Source organism: Etheostoma spectabile, chromosome 12, assembly GCF_008692095.1.
Source record: "Etheostoma spectabile isolate EspeVRDwgs_2016 chromosome 12, UIUC_Espe_1.0, whole genome shotgun sequence".
NCBI classification, from domain to species: Eukaryota; Metazoa; Chordata; class Actinopteri; order Perciformes; family Percidae; genus Etheostoma; species Etheostoma spectabile.
The window spans coordinates 21,810,661-21,833,304 of NC_045744.1; the positions used below are offsets into that span (position 1 = coordinate 21,810,661).

General features: G+C 41.5%; 1 protein-coding gene and 1 long non-coding RNA gene across 2 annotated transcripts in view; one reads left to right on the forward strand and one right to left on the reverse strand.

Annotated features, from left to right (window-relative positions):
* The window catches only part of LOC116699684 (uncharacterized), a 51,721-nt gene that overhangs the window by 16,063 nt on the left and 13,014 nt on the right, over positions 1-22,644 (reverse strand). The window lies entirely within an intron of this gene.
* Positions 183-21,330, forward strand: xkr4 (XK related 4). Its single transcript, XM_032532331.1, has 4 exons — positions 183-1,405; positions 8,681-8,880; positions 10,557-10,911; positions 11,791-21,330. Exons 1-4 carry the CDS (start codon positions 714-716, stop codon positions 12,389-12,391), a joined length of 1,848 nt encoding a protein of 615 aa, XP_032388222.1. The 5' UTR covers positions 183-713; the 3' UTR covers positions 12,392-21,330.

A 22,644-nucleotide genomic window follows, 5' to 3' on the forward strand; every position in this document is an offset into this window, starting at 1 on the left:
AGGCTGTACAGGCTTTACAGGCTGCTTCACTTCAGGTTTTATATAAACCTGATTCACATGACAGGCTGCTAGCTGACAGGTAGACGATGTGTTCGGACGTGATATAAGATTTTGTACAAGACTAGGCCTATACTTTGTGCTGGTATGGAGCTCAAACGGTCAAAACAGTTGAGAGACAGACAGGAAGAGGGAGAGTCAACGAGAGGGGGGGGGGGGGGGGATGATGTCATAGTTTTAAGTCTGTGCCATAGAAGAAGCAGATGGATGCAGCCTTCCTCCTTTCCCTTCGATCCCGTTTCCATTTCCATCGCCAACATCAGCATCAACATCAGGACCCATCGAGGACAACGAGAGACAAACCGCAGAAGGAGAATCTGCGGTGAAAGGAGTCTGTCTGCAGGTGGAGGAAACAAAACGGAAAAGCCTCCTGTGGGCTGGATGTAAGCGGATCATCAACCGAAAGAGAAGTCCAATGTAGACGGGATATGGACCCAAATATCGGAGCAAGCACCGGGCCAGTCCTCTTTCCTGGCTTTATTCTGTATTATGAGCAGACGGCTGTGTGGAGGAGCTAGTCCTGCCCAGAAAGGAGGAGGAGTAGGAGAGACACACACCGAAGGGTGTCGACGGAGAGAGGCAGGGGAAGAGGAGAAGAGAAGAGGAGGGGAGGAACGGAGGAAAAAATAATAGAGTAATATTTCAAGCTTCCAATAATGGCGGCTAAATCGGACGGGGTCCTGAAGATGAAGAAGAGCGACGTGGCCTTCACCCCCCTGCAGAACTCGGATCACTCCGGCTCGGTGCAGGGGCTCCACCCGGGCGCCCAGCCCGACTCTGCGGGCACCGGGGACGGGGACTTCGCCAACGGGGAGTCGCGGTGCTGCGGCGGGGGAGGCTCCAACTCGACGTGCCTTCGCCTGGGCAGGGAGCAGCAGAAATACACGGTGTGGGACTGCCTGTGGATCGTAGCCGCAGTGGCCGTGTATCTGGCCGATGTGGGCACCGACGTGTGGCTGTCGGTCGACTACTACCTCCGCCGCGACTACTGGTGGTTCGGCCTGACGCTCTTCTTCGTGGTGCTGGGCTCCTTCTCGGTCCAGCTCTTCAGCTTCAGATGGTTCGTCCACGACTTCACCACCGAGGACGGCGCGGAACCCGCCGACTGCTCCCACATGGACGGGAACAAGCTGCTGAGCGGCTCGGCCTCACACGGCGACGTTACCGCTCAACACCACCCGGCCACGCCGCAGAGACAGGCGTCGACCGCCAGCAAGAACACCACGACCAACAGCACCGCGAGCACCGCGCTGGGCAGCAGGAGCAGAAGACGCTCGGCCTACTACTCCTTCTGCGTCTGGTTCGGCCAGTCCGTCATCCACATCCTCCAGCTGGGCCAGATATGGAGGTAGGACATGGGGATGGAGGCCCTGGGATGGGTAACGATGATTGTGTGTGAGTGTGGGTGTGTTTATGTGTGAGGAATAAATAAATGAATGAATGAATGACTGAATGAATGAATGAATGAATGAATGAATGAATGAATGAGTAAAGAAGCTGACAGTAGTTGGCACTTATGCTACCAGCTGCCATCTTTTGCATGCTCCCCTCTGCAAGGCCAAATTATTCCGATCCCTTACTTAAAGTAAAAGTAGGCTACTGATTCTACTGTTCAAACCGGCCCACTCTGTTACAAGTTAACATCCTACATTAAAACGTTACATTCTGTTAGTAAAAGTGTAAATGTAGCCTACAGTGGGCCTGCGTGAGTAAAGGCCTACTTAATTTAATTCAATTTTATTTACTGTGTCAAATCATAACAGGAGTTATCTGAGGAAACTTTACAGATACAGTATGGTTAGACCAGTCATTCCCAAACTGTGGTCCGCGGACCACTAGTGGTCCGTGAGGGTACTGCTGGTGGTCCGTGGAAAAGCAAAATAAAATGTTTTTTTAACCTTTATTTTACCACGAAATTCACATAACAAATCAAGAATATGTATATTGATATAAACCTTGAATTAAATTGTCAAGCTATTGTGTGATTACTAAAATAGGCTAGTGGCGCACGGCCGTGATGGTCAAGACCAGTGGCGATGGATGGATGGATGGATGGATGGATGGATGGATGTGAGTGAGTCGGAGGCATCTACGAGCCAGATTCCTCATAAAGAAACAAAGAAACGGAGGAGGAAAAGAGTGTTCTTATTACTGTAAAGACTCCATTGCTATAGAAAAAAGCCCGTTGTTCAAATGAACCTAATTATGCCCTTGGGCGCTTGAGTAAATAAATAAATAAAATATGTGGCAGCCATTATTTATTTATTTATTTATTTACTACTGGGACAGTGAATATTAATGAACATTTGTGTCAGTATGCCAGAGTTAGCCAAAAGGCTATTTTTCATATGCAGTCCCTAGGCAGATGGTAAATGTCACCCTAAAAGAAGTAAAATTACAAATGTACATAACAATATAACAATTACAATGCATTTGGTAAAAAGTACTATTAAGTTAAATTTACAATTGAAACGTGACTGACCAACAATCAGACAAACATCAGACACACACACACACACACACACACACACACACACACAAGGCAAGAAGCCAGCAGGGGGCAGTGAGAGCAGGTCTTAAAGTTATTGATAACGTTGACAGCTCTGATTTTCATGAGCCATTTTTTTTAACTGGATCTTGAATGTACTGTATGTATTTCATTTTCTGATGATTATGGGGGTGAGGTGCCACTCATTAGCAGTTTGGCCAAATACGCTTTTCCTATTAAAATATTTATTTTCAAAAGACACACGTAACAGTTGAATATGTCTTATTTCTTTCAATGTCAATGTCCACATGTCCACACCTGATTTTCACCCAAATGTGAAGTGGATTGCCATAGCTTGCACTGCCACCAGAACCAGATCACACGACCTCGGGGTCTTCAGCTGAAGCTGCAGCTCCGGCTGCAGCCAACGTGTGACCGTCTGCCTGACTTGTCCTGGGCTGCACATACAGTAGTACTCTTATTGTTCAAGTCGCTCATGTGACATTTGCAGCAGCCATAGGTGTAATGCTATATATAGTACCATAAGTGTCTTCTGCCCTTTTCTTTCTCATAACTCATACTGGGCTCCGACTGCAGCAGCCCTGTGGCCCTGAACAAGAAGATTTCGCTTCTGGCATTTTGAAATCTCTAAGAACCTGCAAATTGATAAGTTCATAAGATAAGGATAGACTTTATTAACCCTCTGAGGACGAAAGACGCACTGGTGCGTCCAAACGTCCAAAACTCCTACTCAAAAAGTGATATTGCTAAATTTCAATTCAGATATCTGTTTAGTATTTTAATCACATATAATCTAAGATTTTGGTAGTTCCATTTCAAGCACCGTAACAATTTGCACAACACATCATAAGTTAAGGTTTGTTTTCAAAAGAGATTTGAGGAATTTCAAAAAGCCAATGTCAACATTTCAGCTTTAGCCCCAAATTATCTCTTCACACATTGCTCTTGGGCAGTTTCACTGAACCGGAAGCTGAATTTGTTCTGATCGTTTTGAAATGAAAAACATGGGGATGAGTTATATACAAAGAGCTTAAAAAAGTACATTTAAGGAGATATGTGAAAATGCCCTTAGACCTCAGAAGGTTAATACTCCAACCTGGGGAAATTCCCTTAATACAGCAGCTCAAAAAGAAGTGTGCCCGGATAGCTCAGAGATTGGATTTATAATAATAATTATAGAAATATTTACACTTTAAACACCTTTTATTTAAACAGACAGTATGCACAGATGAGTACGGTGCGGATGAATCCAAATGACATATTGCACAGTGGGAGGTGACACCGAGTAATACATAAATAAATATGCATAGTGCAGAATATTGTCATGTGATGGCTCATGTTGCAGAATCAGCTAGCAGTGCTACATTATAATGTTGTATTTAAGAGTGAGTTGAAACCGGTTCATGAGTTTAAACCTGTTTAATCTATTATTTAGGAATATTTATTGCGATAGAATTCTCCAGATGTCAGAAAAAAATGCGAATGTGTCTGCGGCTTCGTCAAAAAGATTAATTCACTTTTCATTTTTCAAAAAACGATTTCAGTGTCTGTTGATGTTTTGCACCAACCTTAAATGGAAACGTACATTAACAGTAACATAACAGATACATGTAATAGTGCTGGAACAGTTACTGGATCAGAGATTCACCAGCAGGATTAACATGTTTGACAGTTTCTTATTTAAAGGTCCCATGACATGAAAATTTCACTTTATGAGATTTTTTAACATTAATATGAGTTCCCCCAGCCTGCCATGGTCCCCCAGTGGCTATAAACGGCAATAGGTGTAAACCGAGCCCTGGGTATCCTGCTCGGCCTTTCAGAAAATGAAAGCTCAGATGGGCCGATCTGGAATTCCCCTCCTTATGACATCAGAAGGGGAAAGGTTACCTCCCCTTTCTCTGCTTTGCCCGCCCAGAGAATTTGGCCCACCCATGAGAGAGAGACATCATGGCTTTCAAACAAGCAAAGCATGGAAGTTTGTCAAGACAGGACCTTTAAAAGTGGTTGCAGTTGCTACAATTTGGGAATAGTTTACTAAAAAGATGATACATCAGAATGTCTGTACACGGCTGTGACTGCTCAGTTTTTTGAAGAAGACATGAACATCATTAATAAATGCGAAATCCTGATGATTCAAAAACCTTAATTGATGCATTAATGAACATGTTGTTCCTCCATTCAGTCATTGATGTAGAATTACTTCATGCTTTTTCATTCTTAAAGTCCTGCATGAATTCATGTACCATTATTATAAAGTCGTACTGTCATGTTGTGTGGCTTATATAAGGATTTAAGACAATTAATGTTGTAGTAAAATGTCTATCTTTGTTGACTTGTTCTAGTTGGATGGATATGACATAGTTCTTTGTGACAGATCATATTCATAGAGTTTGGGAAAGGACATAAAGTTCTCCATTTGTAATGTAATGTTTTGTTGAAGAAGTTATGTTAATTTGTGTCTTTGCGCCAATTTGCGCTGACTTGGTATGCAATCGCACCGCCTCTAAAAATGAGCTTTGTGTTCTGCCTGAACATAGAGTCAGGTTCATTTTTGAAAAGTTGGTTTCTCATTGGGAATTGTCATGCCCGTTGTGGGTATGCTGAACGGTAATGGCCAGAATTTGTCTTTTGAGGGGGGGGGGGGGTAACATATCATAGTGGGGGGTCTGGGTCTCATTCCCCAAGGAAGTTTTGAGCATCAATGACTTTATTTCCTGTATTTTTATACACTTTATGGACCAATTTATATTGGAAATATTTTTATTTAGCCTATGTGAAATAGACAAACACAAATGACGATTCAGAATATATCAAAAGTATAATGGGATGTTGTTGCGTGTCATTGGGCATTTTTAAGTAGGTATATTGAAATCCTGGAGGTTTCTTAGGGAGTATACTGCGTATGCCTGTGTTCCACATAGACTACACCCCTGGTTGGGAACAGTTAAAGACAGGATGTGGTTATGGTTAAAATCAGACCTGATAGTCTTGTGTTGGGGTCAGCATGGTTGACTGTTGTAGACTAGAGACTACCAGAGTGCGACATTTTCCAACCCTCATAATTTTAGAAATATAAAAAAAAATGGGTCTCTCTATACAAACAGATTACAAACAGTACCTTTCAGTGGCTTGATTTTCTTTTTAAATGCATTCACTGTTTCTGCTGTTGTTCTACTGAAGCAAACTACAATACAGGCCGGTATCAGTATCAGTTTTAATATACTGACAGGCCACTCTCCTCCTCCCCCTTCTTCTCATCCTCTCAGGTGTTTTTCTGAAAGCTTTTCCATGAAAATCTGCCGTTACACAACGTGCCAACTTCCAGTGCTTCAGCCTTTGACCTGCACCACTTGATTTCACTTCCTCTATCTGTACACACACACACACACACACACACACACGCACACCACAGCACACGCACGCACACGCACACGACACACCACACAACACTGTTCACTGTTCAACAGGTAAAGTGTTTGGGTGTTTGTTAAATGACACCCCAACATTGCAGCTGGATTTAAGTTGGAATGTAAGTGTGGTTGAAGTTCCTGATGTGTGTTGTCTGGTGTGTGGTTAGTGAGTCATTATGTAGATGGTGTTATGTGTTGCACATACAAGGTCCTCTGAATGTTACTATAGCTAAGGAAGAAATTAAGTCAACTAAATAATATAGATAAATAACCAGTCTTAGGACAGAAGCGAGGCTTAAGTTTAAGCTGATTGGTTAACCAAAGGTCCTGTTCCCTATCAGCAGAATGAGCTCTCATGCTTCATTGAAACCCGCTTGTTGTGTGTTGTCATGGCGAACATTCACAGCTCCCTTAAAGCCTTCACAATGCCACCACGCTTTCTTGAATGATCCCTTCATGGAATTGTCTATTATCTAGTGTGTAAAGGATGAGATGTGAGTAAATGAGCATCCTTGCATCCACCAAAAAAAATAAAAAGGGAAAGACAGATGACACTTATACATACAAATAACATTCGATCACATGCAATATCAGCTTTTATCTGAACCAACACAGCATCTCGGGATGTCTGCTGTAAGGTTATTATAAAGGAATTATAAATGAAATAAATGTAATCTTGGTGGTTCTGCTCCTCCTTTGCATATAAAAGAATCTAATACAGATAAAACACACCATATTTAGTCAAAGGACAAAAATCTGTTATATCATTATGTAAATGTATATCTGTCTGTCTGCTATCTAAACACGGCCTTAACGTTGCCCATGACATAGTCTATATTGTGTTTCTTTATTGATATTCTTCACCCCCATAACACACACACACACACACACACACACACACACACCGTTCCACGCTACTTATACCCCGCCTCACTTAAAGTTCATTTCTTTGCAGTTATTTACACTACTTGCATTTCTATTTTTCTTTTTTGTATGTCATTGCACTTGTATGTACCTTCCTCAGTACTTGTGTTTCTATCTTGTTGTTTGCACCTGAAGTCCATTCGTTTTGCACCGGGAGGGAAACAAGTTTTATTCCTCTGCGTTCTGTACTGTACATATAGATAGATTACAATAAAGTCTTTTATCTTAATCTCTCTTATCTCTTATCCTGCTCTTGTATAAATGTAATATACAAGATGCAACTGGGCATGGAGTGCAATCAGCAGATAATTTCAGAAAGCATTCTTGCACTTTTAAACTCCTTTCAAATGTTTAAATGTTGTCGGTAACAGTACGGATCTTGGGATAGTAGTTGTCCCTGTTGTTGGCACACAGTGGGAGGTACCACACAGCACAGTTCATGTTGGGCCTTACCCTGCTGTTAGGGCCAGGGTCAGGGTTGATTATTTAGTTGTGACGGTTAGGGTTAGGGGATAGGGAATGTGTTATGTCAACAAATATGTGCGTGTGTGCATGCTTGCAAAAGGCCTATCTGCCACTAGCATTATTTACAGACTCCTTCCAGAGCAGGAGAGGAACCGTGAGGGGGTGGAGAGTCCAGGAGACTGTAATGTGATGAGAACTCTCTCTTTGTTTTTCCTCTGCAGTTTAAAGTTGTGTTTTACTTCTGGAAAGAGTTTTTTTTTTTTTCATGAAACTGGGCTGTCTATGCAGTAGAATTGCGTCAAACGTGTTATTTGGAGTTATCCTGCCAGCCTGTGAGTAGGAAGAACAACGCGGACCGCAAAAACTGGGACTGGTCCGCTTGGCCGTGGCTCGGTAGCGTTGCATTTCTTCCAACTCATTTCTGGGTTCTCCTTCTCACAGCAACAACATGAAATCAAGACGACTAACTTTTCCTGCCACAACTTTCAAGTCATGTTCAGGAAGCACAGGGGAGACACTTTGTTTCACTGTCACCACCGCAGGAATCACTACTCTCTGCTGAGCAAATCCCTGTCACTCTCTCACTCGCTCTATCACACTCTCCCCACGCATACACACACACACACCGGCACTACTGAGATAAGCTAGATTGATGCAGATACAACCGAGGCACGAGTATAAATCTTCAGAATGGCTTAGGCCACTTATGTAGGCCAAGGCGTAGGCTCTGTGTGGAGCAGTGAGAAGTGTGTCATGTCCATCTGTCCATGGACAGGCTGCGGCTTTATTTCTCTCGGCCCAGATTTAATTTTCAAATTCTTTATTGATATTGGAAAGTCATTTCACGGCCTGTTAGCGTGCTGCTAAATGACTCCAATGTGTTTGGTGATATTTCCGAGATGAAGGCAGAGAGAGAATGGGAATGAACTGAGACATTAAAATGTAGGCCACAGACAGACTGAACAGTAATAATGAATTCACTTCATTAGATGAGCTCTTGCCTCAGGTCTGGAGAGGTACAGTTGCGATGTAATGCCTGGAGCTACAGTACGTGTGCTGCTCAGCCAATGTCCATGTTGCAATCCACTCTTTACTAATGAAACTGCACAGTGAATCTATTGCTTAGACTAGGCTGTGCTGATCACCACAATCAGAATACCTGATAACATTAACTTAGGTATTTCAGAAATAAAAGAATGTGAGAAGAGTTCAGTGTGTTCTTCCTTTTTCCTTTTTGATGTGTTGTTACATGTCATGTTTCATCTTGTCTTGTTGATGCTGAAGCCTGATGTTTTCCCTCCGTCTCCCCCAGGTATTTTCATACTATCTACCTGGGCGTTCGGAGTCGTCAGAGTGCTGAGACCGAGCGCTGGCGTTACTACTGGCGGATGGTCTATGAGTTTGCAGATGTGAGCATGCTGCATCTTCTGGCCACCTTTCTGGAGAGTGCTCCACAACTGGTGCTGCAGCTGTGCATCATCATACAGACACACAAGCTCCAGGCTGTGCAAGGTAACACTCACTCACAAGCAAGTGTCTTTCCATACTTACCCTCAAACCTAACCTTATCTTGGGATTTTTTTTTTATAAGATATGTACAGAGGAGAGTTTTATCGTTTTTTACCTGCGCCTGTGCACCAAAGGCTTCACTTTATGGGATAAGATTTTTATTCTTGCAAATAGGAAATGTGTCTGGGAAAACAAACAGTATCTGCTGTTTAGAGAATTCAACAACATAGTGCATACTTACTGTACATATATACAGTATATATTATACAGTACATACATATGTACATACATACATAAGTACATTCATACATTCAAATGCATCATAATAGTCATCATAATATGTGCAGTAAGGGTCAGCAGCCTCATCAACATCAACTCCTGATAAAAGAAAATTCAAAATTTAGTGTGTAGGATAAAAGCAGCACTTTAGGAGTTAGGCTCTAGATGGCTTGCCATCCAGGGCGTTGGCAATTTATCACTGTGTCCACATTTATCACTTTGGAGTGCCCCTGGACGACCGGCTAGAGGGGGCTGGGAACACAGGGCTCTCTCTGTCAGAAGGGCCAAAGCTGGCTCTACTTCCTATGGAGGCCCAGAGGCTTCAGCATTTGCAACAAGATGCTGACCAGAGACACTCACAAGCTCTTTTGGTGGCCCTAAAACATTTTTACTCATCCCCACTCTGTCACAGTGTGGAGTGGAGCGTGAAGGGACTGTAACGTACGTTGGCGCGCATTCGCTTTTTGTTCTGTAATGTACACGTGGGTCAGGTGTAGATGCCGTCCTTCAAAACAAACTTGTATTGTCGCTCAAATAATCTTCCAGAATCCCCAACTTTAGGTTGGATATGTCAATTGGTTTACTTTTACATAACAAAACTAATAAAACAAAATAACTCAATCAGCATCTCACGTCTTATAGTTTCCACCAACCATTACCGTTACCGACATCAATGTGCACAACACACTTGTCCATACTTAAAGGACACTTCCAGCGCAAAATGAACCTAAGGGTTAATAACACATGGGTAGTTGACCATTCTCTGGGATTTGTTTTCATGCTAATCAAATGTGACCAGTTTTAGCGCAATCTGCTATTTAGCTTATAGCATTAGCAGTCGGGGCACTGGTAAGTAAAAAGAAATTTCGCTCTTTCTAAACCACTAACAAGGCTCAAAATAGCACCACACTTCCACGGTAGCAAAATGAGCGTCCCTACATGTAAATGGTACCATAGTTACCATGGTAACAGTGAGTTCCACTAATGAGAGAATTCTCTTTTACGCTTAGGATTGTGGTTAATGTTGTATTAGCAGTACTAATAAAACTTGTTTTTCTTATTTTAAGAAAAACATGGTTTTAGGTGGATTTTATACTTCTAGCATCTACAGGAGCAGAAACTTTAGTTTCACAATCTCGTAGCTCGTGGTAAGTATACCTTGAATAGTTTAGATAGTATGGTTGATAAACTAAATCCTTATGGAGAAAAATGCATGGGATTTTTTACTTTGGGAATAACACTGTTCTCTCTCTCTACACACAGAGTTCTTCTCATCTGACTGTGGTTCTGATGGCAATTTAGCATTTTCTTTCCAACAATGTGTGTATTCTTTTACTGTTTCCCCCTGATGCGGCTCGGGAATTGAACCCTTTGTGTCTCTTTGTGCCTGACTGTTGCAGGAATGACAGCTGCAGCCTCCCTCGTCTCTCTGGCCTGGGCCCTGGCCTCCTACCAAAAGGCCCTGCGAGAGTCTCGAGACGACAAGAAGCCCATCAGCTACCTGGCTGTCATGATCCAGTTCTGCTGGCACTTCTTCACGATCGCTGCGAGGGTCATCACCTTCGCCCTGTTTGCCTCTGTGTTCCAACTCTACTTTGGCATCTTCATTGTCCTGCACTGGTGCATCATGACCTTCTGGATTGTCCACTGTGAGACAGACTTCTGCATCAGCAAGTGGGAGGAGATTGTGTTTGACATGGTGGTGGGCATAATCTACATCTTTTCCTGGTTCAACGTCAAGGAGGGACGGACCAGGTGAGGACCCACAACCCCATTCAGTGTGAAAAAATCAGTTTCAATGGCGTGATTTTCCTCATTATTCTGTAGACTGACAGTACAGCACAGTATCTGTATTGGAAGGATGGAGCAACTGGTTAGTGTAGCTGTCCTCACTGTTAAAATGTTGCTTCTAGCTATGTGACTGATGTAATTTGATTGTTTTCAGTGCTGTCAAACGATTAAAATATTTAATCGCGATTAATCACATTAATGTCAAAGTTAACTCACATTAACAGCACATTTTAATCTATTCTAAATGTACTGTAGTGTTCAATTTCACACGTAACATTCTCACTTGGAGCAAATAATCGCTCACACAGTGTAACACTGTCCATCAATGAAAGGGGGAAAATAATACTTTGACGGGGGGGGGGGGGGGGGGGGGGGGAGAATTCACATCAGCTGTGTGCTTGGCCATTAAGTGGTATTTCAGACTGGCCATGCTGCAATGATGGCTCAGTTCACAACGACCAAACATACAGATCACAATGGCATCTTTTAAAAAGTAAAACTTTCCATTCAGAATCTTATTGGTATCCATTTTGGCATCTGGCGCTTGCCATCCACTCAAAACGTAACGTTACTACTCTTTGGCCGGCTCCAAAGCCCAAACAAGTGTGTGCAGCCTTCCTGTTGTTTTGTTTCCAGTCTAGCTAGAACCGGTGTGGTGTTGTAGTTTTTCCAGCATTACTACTTGTTGCAACAGTATGTGAAAAAACTACAAAGTTTGCTAGATCAAAAAGAACGTTAATCTCTCGATAAACAAATTGACGCCGTTAAAATGGGTTTGTGTTGACGCCGTTAATAACACGTTTAACTGACAGCACTAATTGTTTTCATCGTGTCTTTGCACAGGTGTCGGCTTTTCATCTATTACCTGGTGATTCTGGTGGAGAACGCTGCTCTCAGTGCCCTGTGGTATCTCTACCGGTCGCCTCACACCACTGACGCTTTTGCAGTGCCAGCACTCTGCGTCATCTTCAGCAGTTTCCTCACCGGTGTGGTTTTCATGCTCATGTACTATGCCTTTTTCCACCCCAACGGGCCGCGCTTCGGCCGCTCGCCGAGTGGCCAGGGTCTCGACCTCGACCCCACGGCTCAGTTCTCCACACTACCGTCTGAAGGTGCCACCAACTCTCTACGTTCCAACCGAGGTGCCACCTCAACCCTGGAGCGTGACACGAGCAAGTATTCCGAGCGGGACGGCTGCATGCCAGTTTTTCAGGTGCGACCCACAGTGCCATCCACGCCATCGTCTCGCGCGCCACGCCTCGAAGAGACCGTCATCAAAATCGACCTCTGTAGGAACCGCTATCCAGCCTGGGAGCGCCACGTCCTCGACCGAAGTATACGCAAGGCGATCCTGGCCATAGACTCCTCGCTGACTCCTCCACGGCTGCAGTACAAGGATGACGCTCTGGTGCAGGAGAGGTTGGAATACGAGACCACGTTATAGTTCCACCCTGCTCTCGGAACCCAGAAAGGGGTTCGACGGTCAGAGGATTATCCTGCTATCACAACAAAACAGCAACAGGGACTGTGGCAATAAGAATTTGTTACTACCAACAATCTCCCTTTTCATCTCTCATTCCCCTTATTTCTTTTTCCATTCCTCGGCATCAGAGCCCACCCAGGAGCATTCAACCCTGGGTGATATAACCCTGGGGAGTGATCGGAGGAGTAATTTGGCACAAGTCCAGTCAATGTCACCGGATGTGTTTGGGTTCTTGGAAGGGTTGTTGCTGTTATTTTTTTACTTCCACTCATCAGGGAAATCCTGTCTGATATGGACTAAATGCAATAGAGTGCTTCGACACTCTGCTCAGACCGTACGAAAAGCTGGTTAAGGTTGGGAAAGTTAAAGATAAAATACTCCATCTAGACGAGTTTTAAGTCATCTGATATTCTACAATAACAATTACAATTACACAGAAATTCCCCTAAGGAAAGGAAACGATTCCTTATTCATCCGTAGAAACTTCTAACGGACATATCTGTCTTAATGTGCTGGTGACTTACCGTTTGGAAGTTCTGAAGATGTGATCCCATAGCAGCCACAACTGGGTTGGTACTTCCATCGGTATCTACATGATGACACTCATTCACTCTTAGTGCCAAAAAAGGTTCCTTGGAAATGTCCTCCAGATACTGAGGAGAAACACCTCGTGCCAGGTTCAGACTACATGATATCGTTGATATGATACGTTGAGGCGTTGGTTAAGATTGGGAACGACAACGGGCGTTCGGCGCGACAGTCGATGGTTTTATCCCGTTTAGTGTGTCATAGTACGACAACTGACGCAGCATCTGGGACGCCACAGAGTGTCTCGACAGAAAGATTAGCATGTTAGAATTATTTTTTTTTTTGCTTTCCAAGACAGGTTCCTTCATCTAGTCCTGTTTTTACATCGACACGGTTTCTTTATTCACCCAGAATCAATTTCTAACATTAGCCAAGGTCCTAAGTGGTATGGCTTTTGATGGTAATTGTCAGTTTTTATGTTAATTTAAGAAAAAAAATACAATGTTTTATTATAATAAAGAGGCGCGGTTTACTTTGTAGGCTGTGAATTTGTGTTACTACATTATCACATAACAGTGATATAACAAAAAGTATCAAAAGTATCCTTGGATCCATTCACAACTTTAATTTCTTTGCAAAAGTAATACATAAATACTTATTTTTAAATTTGACTGAAAGAGACAATTATATCATTAATGGAAATGATTTCTGAAACAATTAATAAAAGTAAAATTTGGACTCTCTACCCTTATGTTTGTGACTCAATGGCCAATGTCGCCAAGAAAAAGAGGAATGGTGTTGTTGGTGCTGCGGTTGGAACTGGCTTTTTTTCTGACACATGAGACAGCCAGCATCATACACACCGCCATTGTTCCTTTTCATTCTTGTTCCCAGCATCTCCTTCCGATGACATCACAGGCATTGTGAAAGACGGCAAGCTTTGATTGGTCAGGGCACCAAAGTGTAGTCTGTCATGTCTCTCAGCCTCGTCCTGGCAATGATTTATGACTCGCTTAATCTGACACAGTGAGAATTGTTAACGGACAAAAATATGGTGTAGTCTGAACCCGGCAATAGAAATGGCTCAGAACTCCAAAATGTTCTTCTCTGGCCTGGACGTTTCATTCCTCTTGGATAAGCATGGTCTACACTTTCAGACAGAAAGTGAACTACATGAAGACAGTGGTCAAAGTAGCATCTATACTCAGTGTTCTGTTTGGATGAAATCCACCAAACCTGGCAGGAAGGACGGATATGGAGCTAGAAAGAAGGGGTGAAAGCTGGACAGAAGCAACCTCACTGTCTTTTGTCCCATAAAGAAATAAGTCAAACTCCACAATGCCAAGAAAAAAATCTTCCTGGCAGCTCAACGCAACTATTTGCAGTCCAGCCTCACAGACCTGGCTGTGCAGTGATACTGATCTTTGCTTGTCTGTGGAGGCTAAAGTGGGGGAGAGAGCAGACAAAACAAGCAAAACGCCAGACGGCAATGAAAAGGAGGATGATTGGAGGACAGGATGACGCAGGAAATGTAAATGAGTCTAAGATGGAGAAGAGAAAAAGGCGGACAAGCAGCCGTCTCAGCCAAACTCAAACCAAGCACCAGGATGTACAGTTCTCTGATACAACATGCAGCATTTTTTACTTTAGAGATGATGTAGAGGGTACTGAAGTCATTGTTGTGTTTTTATGTGTGTGGCGTGTGTGTGTGTGTGTGTGTGTGTGTGTGTATGTGTTGGCAATAGGCAACATTTTGACTTTAAATCTGCTTGTTCTTTGAAAAACACACACGTCACCTCCTTGGGAATTTATTTTTCCAGCAGCTTTTTAACATTGTTACACCGAGCCACACAGCACAAGTTACCATGGTGCTGGTAGTGTCCACTCGTTTTAAAAGGAAATGCTAACAAAGTGATTTCTGGTTAACTGTAGAGCCACTATAAAAGCTTGATGTAAGTCCACCGTTACCATACCACATATCATGGTCTGAGAAGGATTACTGACGAAATTACTGACGCCAGCCATTTTCAATGATGGGCCGTCAAATGCAGGAAAAAGACAAAACAAAAACAATGGTGGGTGCAAGTAGCAATTTTGTTTTTTATTCCAACAGATATCGGTCCCTTTCACTAAACTCAGCACAAGCCATGTCAAATCAAAGAAGGCACAGTGTTTCTTTGTCGCTCGTGTAATGGGTAGCCTAGTCAGTGCTGTAACTCGGGGCCAGAAGATACTGGATATCATAAATGACACGACTCTGTCATGTCAATCCTGTGTTTTTGCCACTTTTCCTCTGTGAGGACACTAACCCTTGAGTATTCCTGTACCCATATGGACACAGACAGAAAGAGTTTGCCTTTTATAATTAACAAAGGGAAAGAAACGAGAGGAGTACATTTGGATATAATAGTTGATGGAGGGATTAGGGCAGCACGGATGGTAAGCTCTGCAGAGAGAGCTGAAGGGGAGAAGACTTAATGACAGCGAGCTGGACTATCGCTAAGCTTTGGCTCTGACCAAAGTCCTTTTTGAAGTAGATTATAACATTGTAGCCATCCTGCTATACAGTTATTTTCAAGATTCTTCCCATTAATGTCCAAGTTCCATCACATCAAGCCAAGATCAGAAGCGGGATATGGATGTGCTGGATAAGACGGTACCTGATGATGATGAAACAGGAAAATGTCTAAAGCTGCTAGCGGCAACTACTGTACAGGCAAGGTCTTAAACAACATAGCGACAGCGGTGCTAAAAAAGGTTACGGTTTGTGCTGATGATGGTGTCACCATCAGCGTTGTTCTGCTGGAGACATTGAAATCATTAGAAACTGTCATTCAATCCAGACATTTGTTTTTCAAGAGACCTTGACATGCTCACATGTCTTCTTTTTGTTCACAACGCAAAGATTTTCAGTTGACGGTCACAGAGTAGTGTCACATTCAAGAAGCTGAAATAAGAGAATTCTTTATTTATTTATTTTCTTCAAAAATGACTCCGTTCTTTGCAGCTCTCAAACGACGATCGAGTCAAGGCCATGCTATTTGTGGCTTTTACAATTTAAAATGTCTGCCCAAAAGAAAGGTTTCAGGTTGTGTTTCTTGATTTATGTCATAAGTGCAAAGCCTTTCTTTTTTTCTAATGACGGCGTGAAGAGAGAAAAGCACAAAACGAGTCAAAGGGATAATCATGGCATGAGACTGTAAACATTGTCATCCTTAACCAAACCAGCCCCAGGCGTACTGAGCTGTTCTGACCTCAGCTTTTCTTATGTTGTATGAAGTCTGAATGCTGTCGCAGGTACTTACACTTAATGTCCAAAACTTAAATATAGTGATCGTCTTCTTCCTTTGGTTACAAATAAATCTCGCACTAAACAAAGGATTGGTGCTTAGCCCGCAGACTACAGAAAGAACCAGAGGGATGTGTTTCCATGATCCACTTTTTGGGCAAAACATTTGCATATTCCAGCTATTATTTGTGGGTTTCTCATAAGTTTAAACAACTTATGTTGGTTTTCATGATAATTCTGTTTAGTTGATGTTTGCCAAGTCCAAAATGTATTGCCTTGTAGTATCTTTGTTGCTCTGTTCATAAGCACACAAATATGTTCTGTCAGAGACACACTTCCAAGGACCATACCATCAGTTTTGCATGGTTTAGTCACGTCACAAGTACTTTACGTCACAGCAAATCATTTTCTAGTTTTCTAAGAAGGCCGTCATTTTTCATGCAATTTCAATACAGTACAACACTATTGCTCAAACGGTTTAATCAAGTGAACATCATCCATATTCATTTTACTGAATGCAGGGCAGACGTTTCAAATCTATCTGCATGTACAGTAAACCGCATGACGTACCATTCCACACTGTGCAGAAATGAATGGGAAACCAATGGAGGCCTGGAACTGTGGGCTAATTACATTAAAAGCATCTAAAATATGAAAATGTTCGTAAAAAATATAAGTAACATGTAGTTGGAGCTCAAATGTGCAAACACGGTGGTATGGTTCTTTAAGTTTGTTTTTATTTTTTTTTATGTTTTTATCATGTTTCCAAGTGTCTTATTCTTTCAGTTAACTTAAATACGTACTGTTTAGGCTTATTAATTTGCCTTGTGTGTGTGTGTGTGTGTGTGTGTGTGTGTGTGTGTGTGTGTGTGTGTGTGTGTGTGTGTGTGTGTGTGTGTGTGTGTGTGTGTGTGTGTGTGTGTGTTGTGTTCTGCACTGAGCAGTTTATAGAGAACATTGTTTAGTTAAAGGCCGCTTCAGGGTTTGTTTGTTATGGATCAAATTGTTGTTGTTCTTTTGCCTTTTTCTTAATTTTGAGCTTTTGGTTGATTTACAAATTTTACATGTCAAATTCTATCCGTAGGATTTGGGGAGTACTAGTAAATCTGAGCTGTATACATTGGATAAAGCTTAAAGTGTGAAATTGGATAAATTGCCTCATGTGGGGTCACTGATGACGTCAAGTTTGACAGTAGAAGAAACCTGGAGGTACGGCGTTAGAGAGCTCGCTAGCTAACCAGACCTCTGGAGGCCACTCTTATCTCTGCTGCAGGCTACATTAGCCGCGCTAACACAACTCATCTGAAGTAACAAAGGGGGGGGGGGGGGGGGGGGTTCGCTGAGCAATGCTTTCATTTCAGGCTGTTGTTCCTATTCACATATGAGAAAGGGACACTTTCCCCACCCAGATTTATCCTGTCGCTGCGGGGGGGGTTCCAGTCAAACTCTTGCTTTTCTCCCCTTTAGGCACCCTACTGCCTGCATTGTGGGTAATGTAGACCCCAGTTTTTTTCTAAACTATCCATGTAAAAAAAAAAGCACAGCTTTCAGGATGACACAATACTGTTAGACTTAGATCATGGTGCACACTGTACAAGGTTGCCGGTTTTTAAATTTTATAAAACAAAAAGCATGGCATCGTTTTTTTGTCCAGCTCTGACTACGTGAGCAGCATAACAGAGTGTTTTCTGCGTGGCTGTACGACGGGTAATGTTAGACAGCCAATGGTAGAAGCATGCTGTGTGCTTATTGGCTCACTGTCGCTGATGAGCTTTACACCTTAGGTGTGCTGGATACTTCAGAAGCATCCGGTGCCTAAAAAGTATTGAATTCGCCACCCGGCCCTATGTTTGAGTTCTGCCTGTTCAGGAAACCAAATCCACAGCTAAGACAGAAACAGAACCAATTCGTTTTCATTTTGTAATTAATTAATTGTTTCATTCATTTTATAACTTTACAGTTAAATGTGCTGTAGGTAGGATTGTGAAGATCCAGGACTTAGCTAAAAAATGTGAACTTCTGCTAATTTTCTGCTAAAGCACAAAATGGTCTCCTAAGCCCCTCCCCCTTAAGAAAGAATGAATGCGCGTGCACGAGCAGTGATTGACATGCAGTTAGACACCCCCTTGGCCCTGATTGGTGCATCTCAACAGGGAGCTTTGGATTTTTGCAAATCGACCCACAGGCTCTAGGTGACGCCAGAGGAGCCCGATTTATTTTTACCTGCTTCATGTAGTTCTACTCGAACATGGAGTCAGTTTCAGCAACTATAACAGAGAGTTAGTTTTATAAAGCTTACCTACTGCTCCTTTAATCTGCTGTAGCAGCAAGCAGATCTTTCTCCTATACGATTGGCCTAATTCCCCAGCAGAGGTCCTTGTGGATTTATCTGCCAGCACTGGGATTGCGAAAAAAAAATCTTTCAAAAGCTCATGCAATAAACACACAGTCACTGAAAGCTTAATAATCATAATTTAAAAATCACATCATTTTACTTGACCTGTTTGATGAAATTGAAAACAATAAGCAGACAGAGTCCTCGTGGACTTTTGAGACAGAATGACTGAAGGTTGAAAAGCACATTTCTCCTCTGTAGCCTACAGTACATAAATGCAGCCTTATGTTATTTCTAAGGGATGTCGTCCTATAGAAGTTCTTTTGCAGTGTCTCCCTCATCCAGTGAAGCCTTTGTTTACTCATCACCATCTCATGGACTGGCATGATGTGATGTGTACTGACATATACTGAACAGAAAGCTACCTCAGTTTGTTTCATGGACCGAAATACCCTCCACCTTTTCATCGGATGCACGTTTTCTGTCACACAGGCAACGCATGGACTCAGCTCCCTGGACCTGTTTTTGTAAGAAACTCAATTAGATCAACAAAATGCAATTTCCAAATATGAAATGAAAAATTCTATTAACAAATCATGTTCAGTTTACTCTAAAGGAAACACTGACATAATGATGTGCCAAACCAAAACTTTGTTTTTTTACTTACATTTTAATTATGTACTTGTGTTCTCAAGAAGACCTTTTCCATGTTAATTAATTGAACTCCCTTTGCATTTTAATTTTGGCAGTCGGTTTTAAACCTGTGAACACAAAACGGATTCATGCATTTTGATTTGTCACACATCACGCACATGCATAGCTGCTCCCGACTCCCACGCACCTGTTTTTCGTTCATCTGGCCCTTGGATTAAACATTTTGTCAGTAAAGGAAAGTGTATTTAAAGGAGCCATTTCAGCAGAAGGAGTTTGGTCTGCCTTGAGATTTGTTTGATCTCAGTGTTAAAGCCGAAGACGAGGTGCTGTCTTAAGGGGAATATATATTCCGCAGGTGCTCCAGTCTAATTGGTCACTGTAGGAAGTGTATCATGAATAAGACACATCCACAGACTCCCTCCGTCCCTCCATCCCTCCATCCCTCTATCCATAACTCTTAAAAGCTGCTTTCTCTGTTTTGTTTGCCTTAAAGAGAATAGATTTCTATTTTTGTCTTTATTTCAACGTCATCGCCCGGGACATTGTTTGGGTCTGTACTCTGTCTGTGTGTGTGTCTTTGTGTGTGTGTGTGTGTGTGTGTGTGTGTGTTCTTTTTACACTATTCAGTAATAACGTGTCAATAGCAGTTACTGTGCTTCTACTAGGACAGTGTCATTGTCCATCCTCCCGAGCTGATCATTTCTTGGATAAAGTCTTTGCGTCCAGCGGCAGGAAACATGGCTGACTGACCGCAGAAAGCGACTTTGGATCCTTGAAAAGCGCTTTACACGTTCAATTCATTATTGTTGATCGCCTCGTGGTTGTATATGAAGGCATCAGTTGTGACCGTGCTATGTAAAAGGAGTCAATGTAAAAAGACCACAACACTCATCAAAAAACATTTCCCATTGCCTTATCTTTGTTTCTCAGTCACTGTAGGAAAACTCTTTCTGTTTCTTCATTTTTTGCCTCAGCTTGTTTTCATCTTGCATTCCTATGAATTGGCCCACAAAATAAGCTATGGGTCTGAATAAGACAGGCACACTAAAGTGATTTACACATTTTTGAAGGTCTGGTTTGATTCTTTTCGGGTGTTATTGTAGGGAGTCACATTAGCAAAATGGCAAACACCAGGAATATAACACAAGCATCAGGGATATAAAACATGCCTCATAAATTCACTCATAACAATCACACATGCAGCCATGTTCAAGACATTTATAACACATATTTAACAGTATGCCTTAAATAGTGTCATGATCCATTTTTTCAATATACTAATTCAGTTACCAATGTAAAAAAAGAAGAAAGGAAAGGAAAATTCCTGCCTCTGTAATTGTTCCCCATCCAACACAACAGGAGCGGGCACGTCTTCGGTCACAAAGTGTCAAGCCAGTGAGGGATCATGGTCTTATTGCTGCACTTCTACTGGTCCGTTGGGTTCGAGATCGTCGTATGAGTCATTTATTTTGTAACGGTTGTATGTGTCATTGAGAAAGGCTCCGAACTATGCCTGCTCTGTTAATGAGGTATGAGGAGACGTGTGGCTGTCTGCACAGCGGCTAGTGTCTGTGGCTCTCTGAAATGTGGACAGACCTTCTTGCCTGTCTTCATTCAGCAGCTGGACTGGATCTGAGCTCTGCTGTCGAGGTCCGGACACAGCAGCCGAGCACAGCAACTCTCAGCTCACGGCTGGGTAACCAGAGAAAATGACTTTAGTTTGGATCGTCAGGGTAAGATCTGTGGAGCAGCGCCAGCTACAGATGAGATTATTCCGTTTTAGTACAAGCACAGTAACCAACAGGTGAACATCGCTAGGATCCCAGTCCCACTTGTATAATCATTGTGTACAGATGTCTGTTTAGAGAGATGGTTGAACATGGATACCACAGATAGTGAACTGTAAATAAATGTATGCAAAGTGTACACGCTAAAAAAAGAACATTCCTCTCTTTTCGAGTCCTGACTGTGAAGGGTGTCTTTAGAGGTTTGAAGCCACCATGATGGATGTAACTATGACAATATACTACAGAGAAAGAAAAAAAAAAACGATAGATGTGGTGTATGTGGTGTATTTAAAAAAAAAAAAAAAAAGATACAAATGTTCAAGACAAAAAATTAGTCTTTTTCAATATGTTGCATTGTGTGATGAAAGTCTGATGTGCTAAAAAATTTCAATGGGGGAAAAAGTACAAATTGCATTTTTGTATATATGGAATTTTTGTAAATTTTTATTTGAATCTAATGCAACACAAACTACCAAAATTCATTTAATAAAGTACACTGTGGTAATTTTTTCGGCCTCGTGTTTCTTCATTAGTTCTTACATTTCTCCTGTGATGTTGAAGCAATATCAGTCTGGGATTAGGACAATTTTGTGAATGCTGATTTAAATATTAAACCTTTTTACTTTTTACATTGCAATTCCTTTGAAGAAATCTTTAAATCATCTTCAGGTTTTTTTTCCACTTCTAAATGCTACTCCTCCCACACGCTTTCACCTGCAGACGCCATTCAAGCGACTGTTCACAAAAGCTTCAGATATTGCCGTATGATTCAGCTTTTTGATATCTTTTACAGATTTTATGTTATCAATGTTTAAGTTTAGTGCTTCTTTCAGTCTGTGTGTTTTAACTTTTTTCAACATACTACACTATGACTTTTTAATGACCTTTTTCCACATAATATACCATGATTTTGCATGACATTTTTTTTTACATATTAATAACTTTATGACTGTTTTCAACATACTACACTATGTCTTTTTAATCACCTTTTACGACATAATATACTATGACTTTTGAAAAACATTTCAACATACTACGTCATATACTATAACTTTTTTCCACATAATATACCATGATTTTGCATGACATTTTTTACATAATAACTTTATGACTTTTTTCAACACACTATACTATGACTTTTGTAACATACTACACTATGTCTTTTTAATCACCTTTTTCGACATAATATACTATGACTTTTGAAAAAAATTTCAACATACTACTATGTCATATACCATGAATTTTGCATGACATTTTTTACATATTAATAACTTTATGACTTTTTTCAACATACTATACTATGACGTTTTCGACTTTTTATTCTTTATTTCAACATATTATATCATGACATTTTTATGACTTTTGTGAAATACTATACAATGGCTTTTTTAAAAACTGTTTTCATATTTTTTAGACATAATTTACTATGACTTTTGATGACTTTTTTTAACATACTGTACTGACATTTTTGGGACTTTTTTGGACATACTATACTTTGACATTTCATTACTTTTTGACATACTGTACTATAACTTTTTCATCTTCTTTCAACATACTATACTATGACTTTTTTGGCATGCTATAACTATACTAATTTGTTATGACTTTTTAACGTAATATT

Coding starts and splice junctions, on each gene's coding strand:
- xkr4 (XM_032532331.1), top strand. CDS start 714: ATGGCGGCTAAATCGGACGGGGTCCTGAAGATGAAGAAGAGCGACGTG. Junction 1,406..8,680: donor CAGCTGGGCCAGATATGGAG/GTAGGACATGGG, acceptor CGTCTCCCCCAG/GTATTTTCATACTATCTACC. Junction 10,912..11,790: donor GTCAAGGAGGGACGGACCAG/GTGAGGACCCAC, acceptor GTCTTTGCACAG/GTGTCGGCTTTTCATCTATT.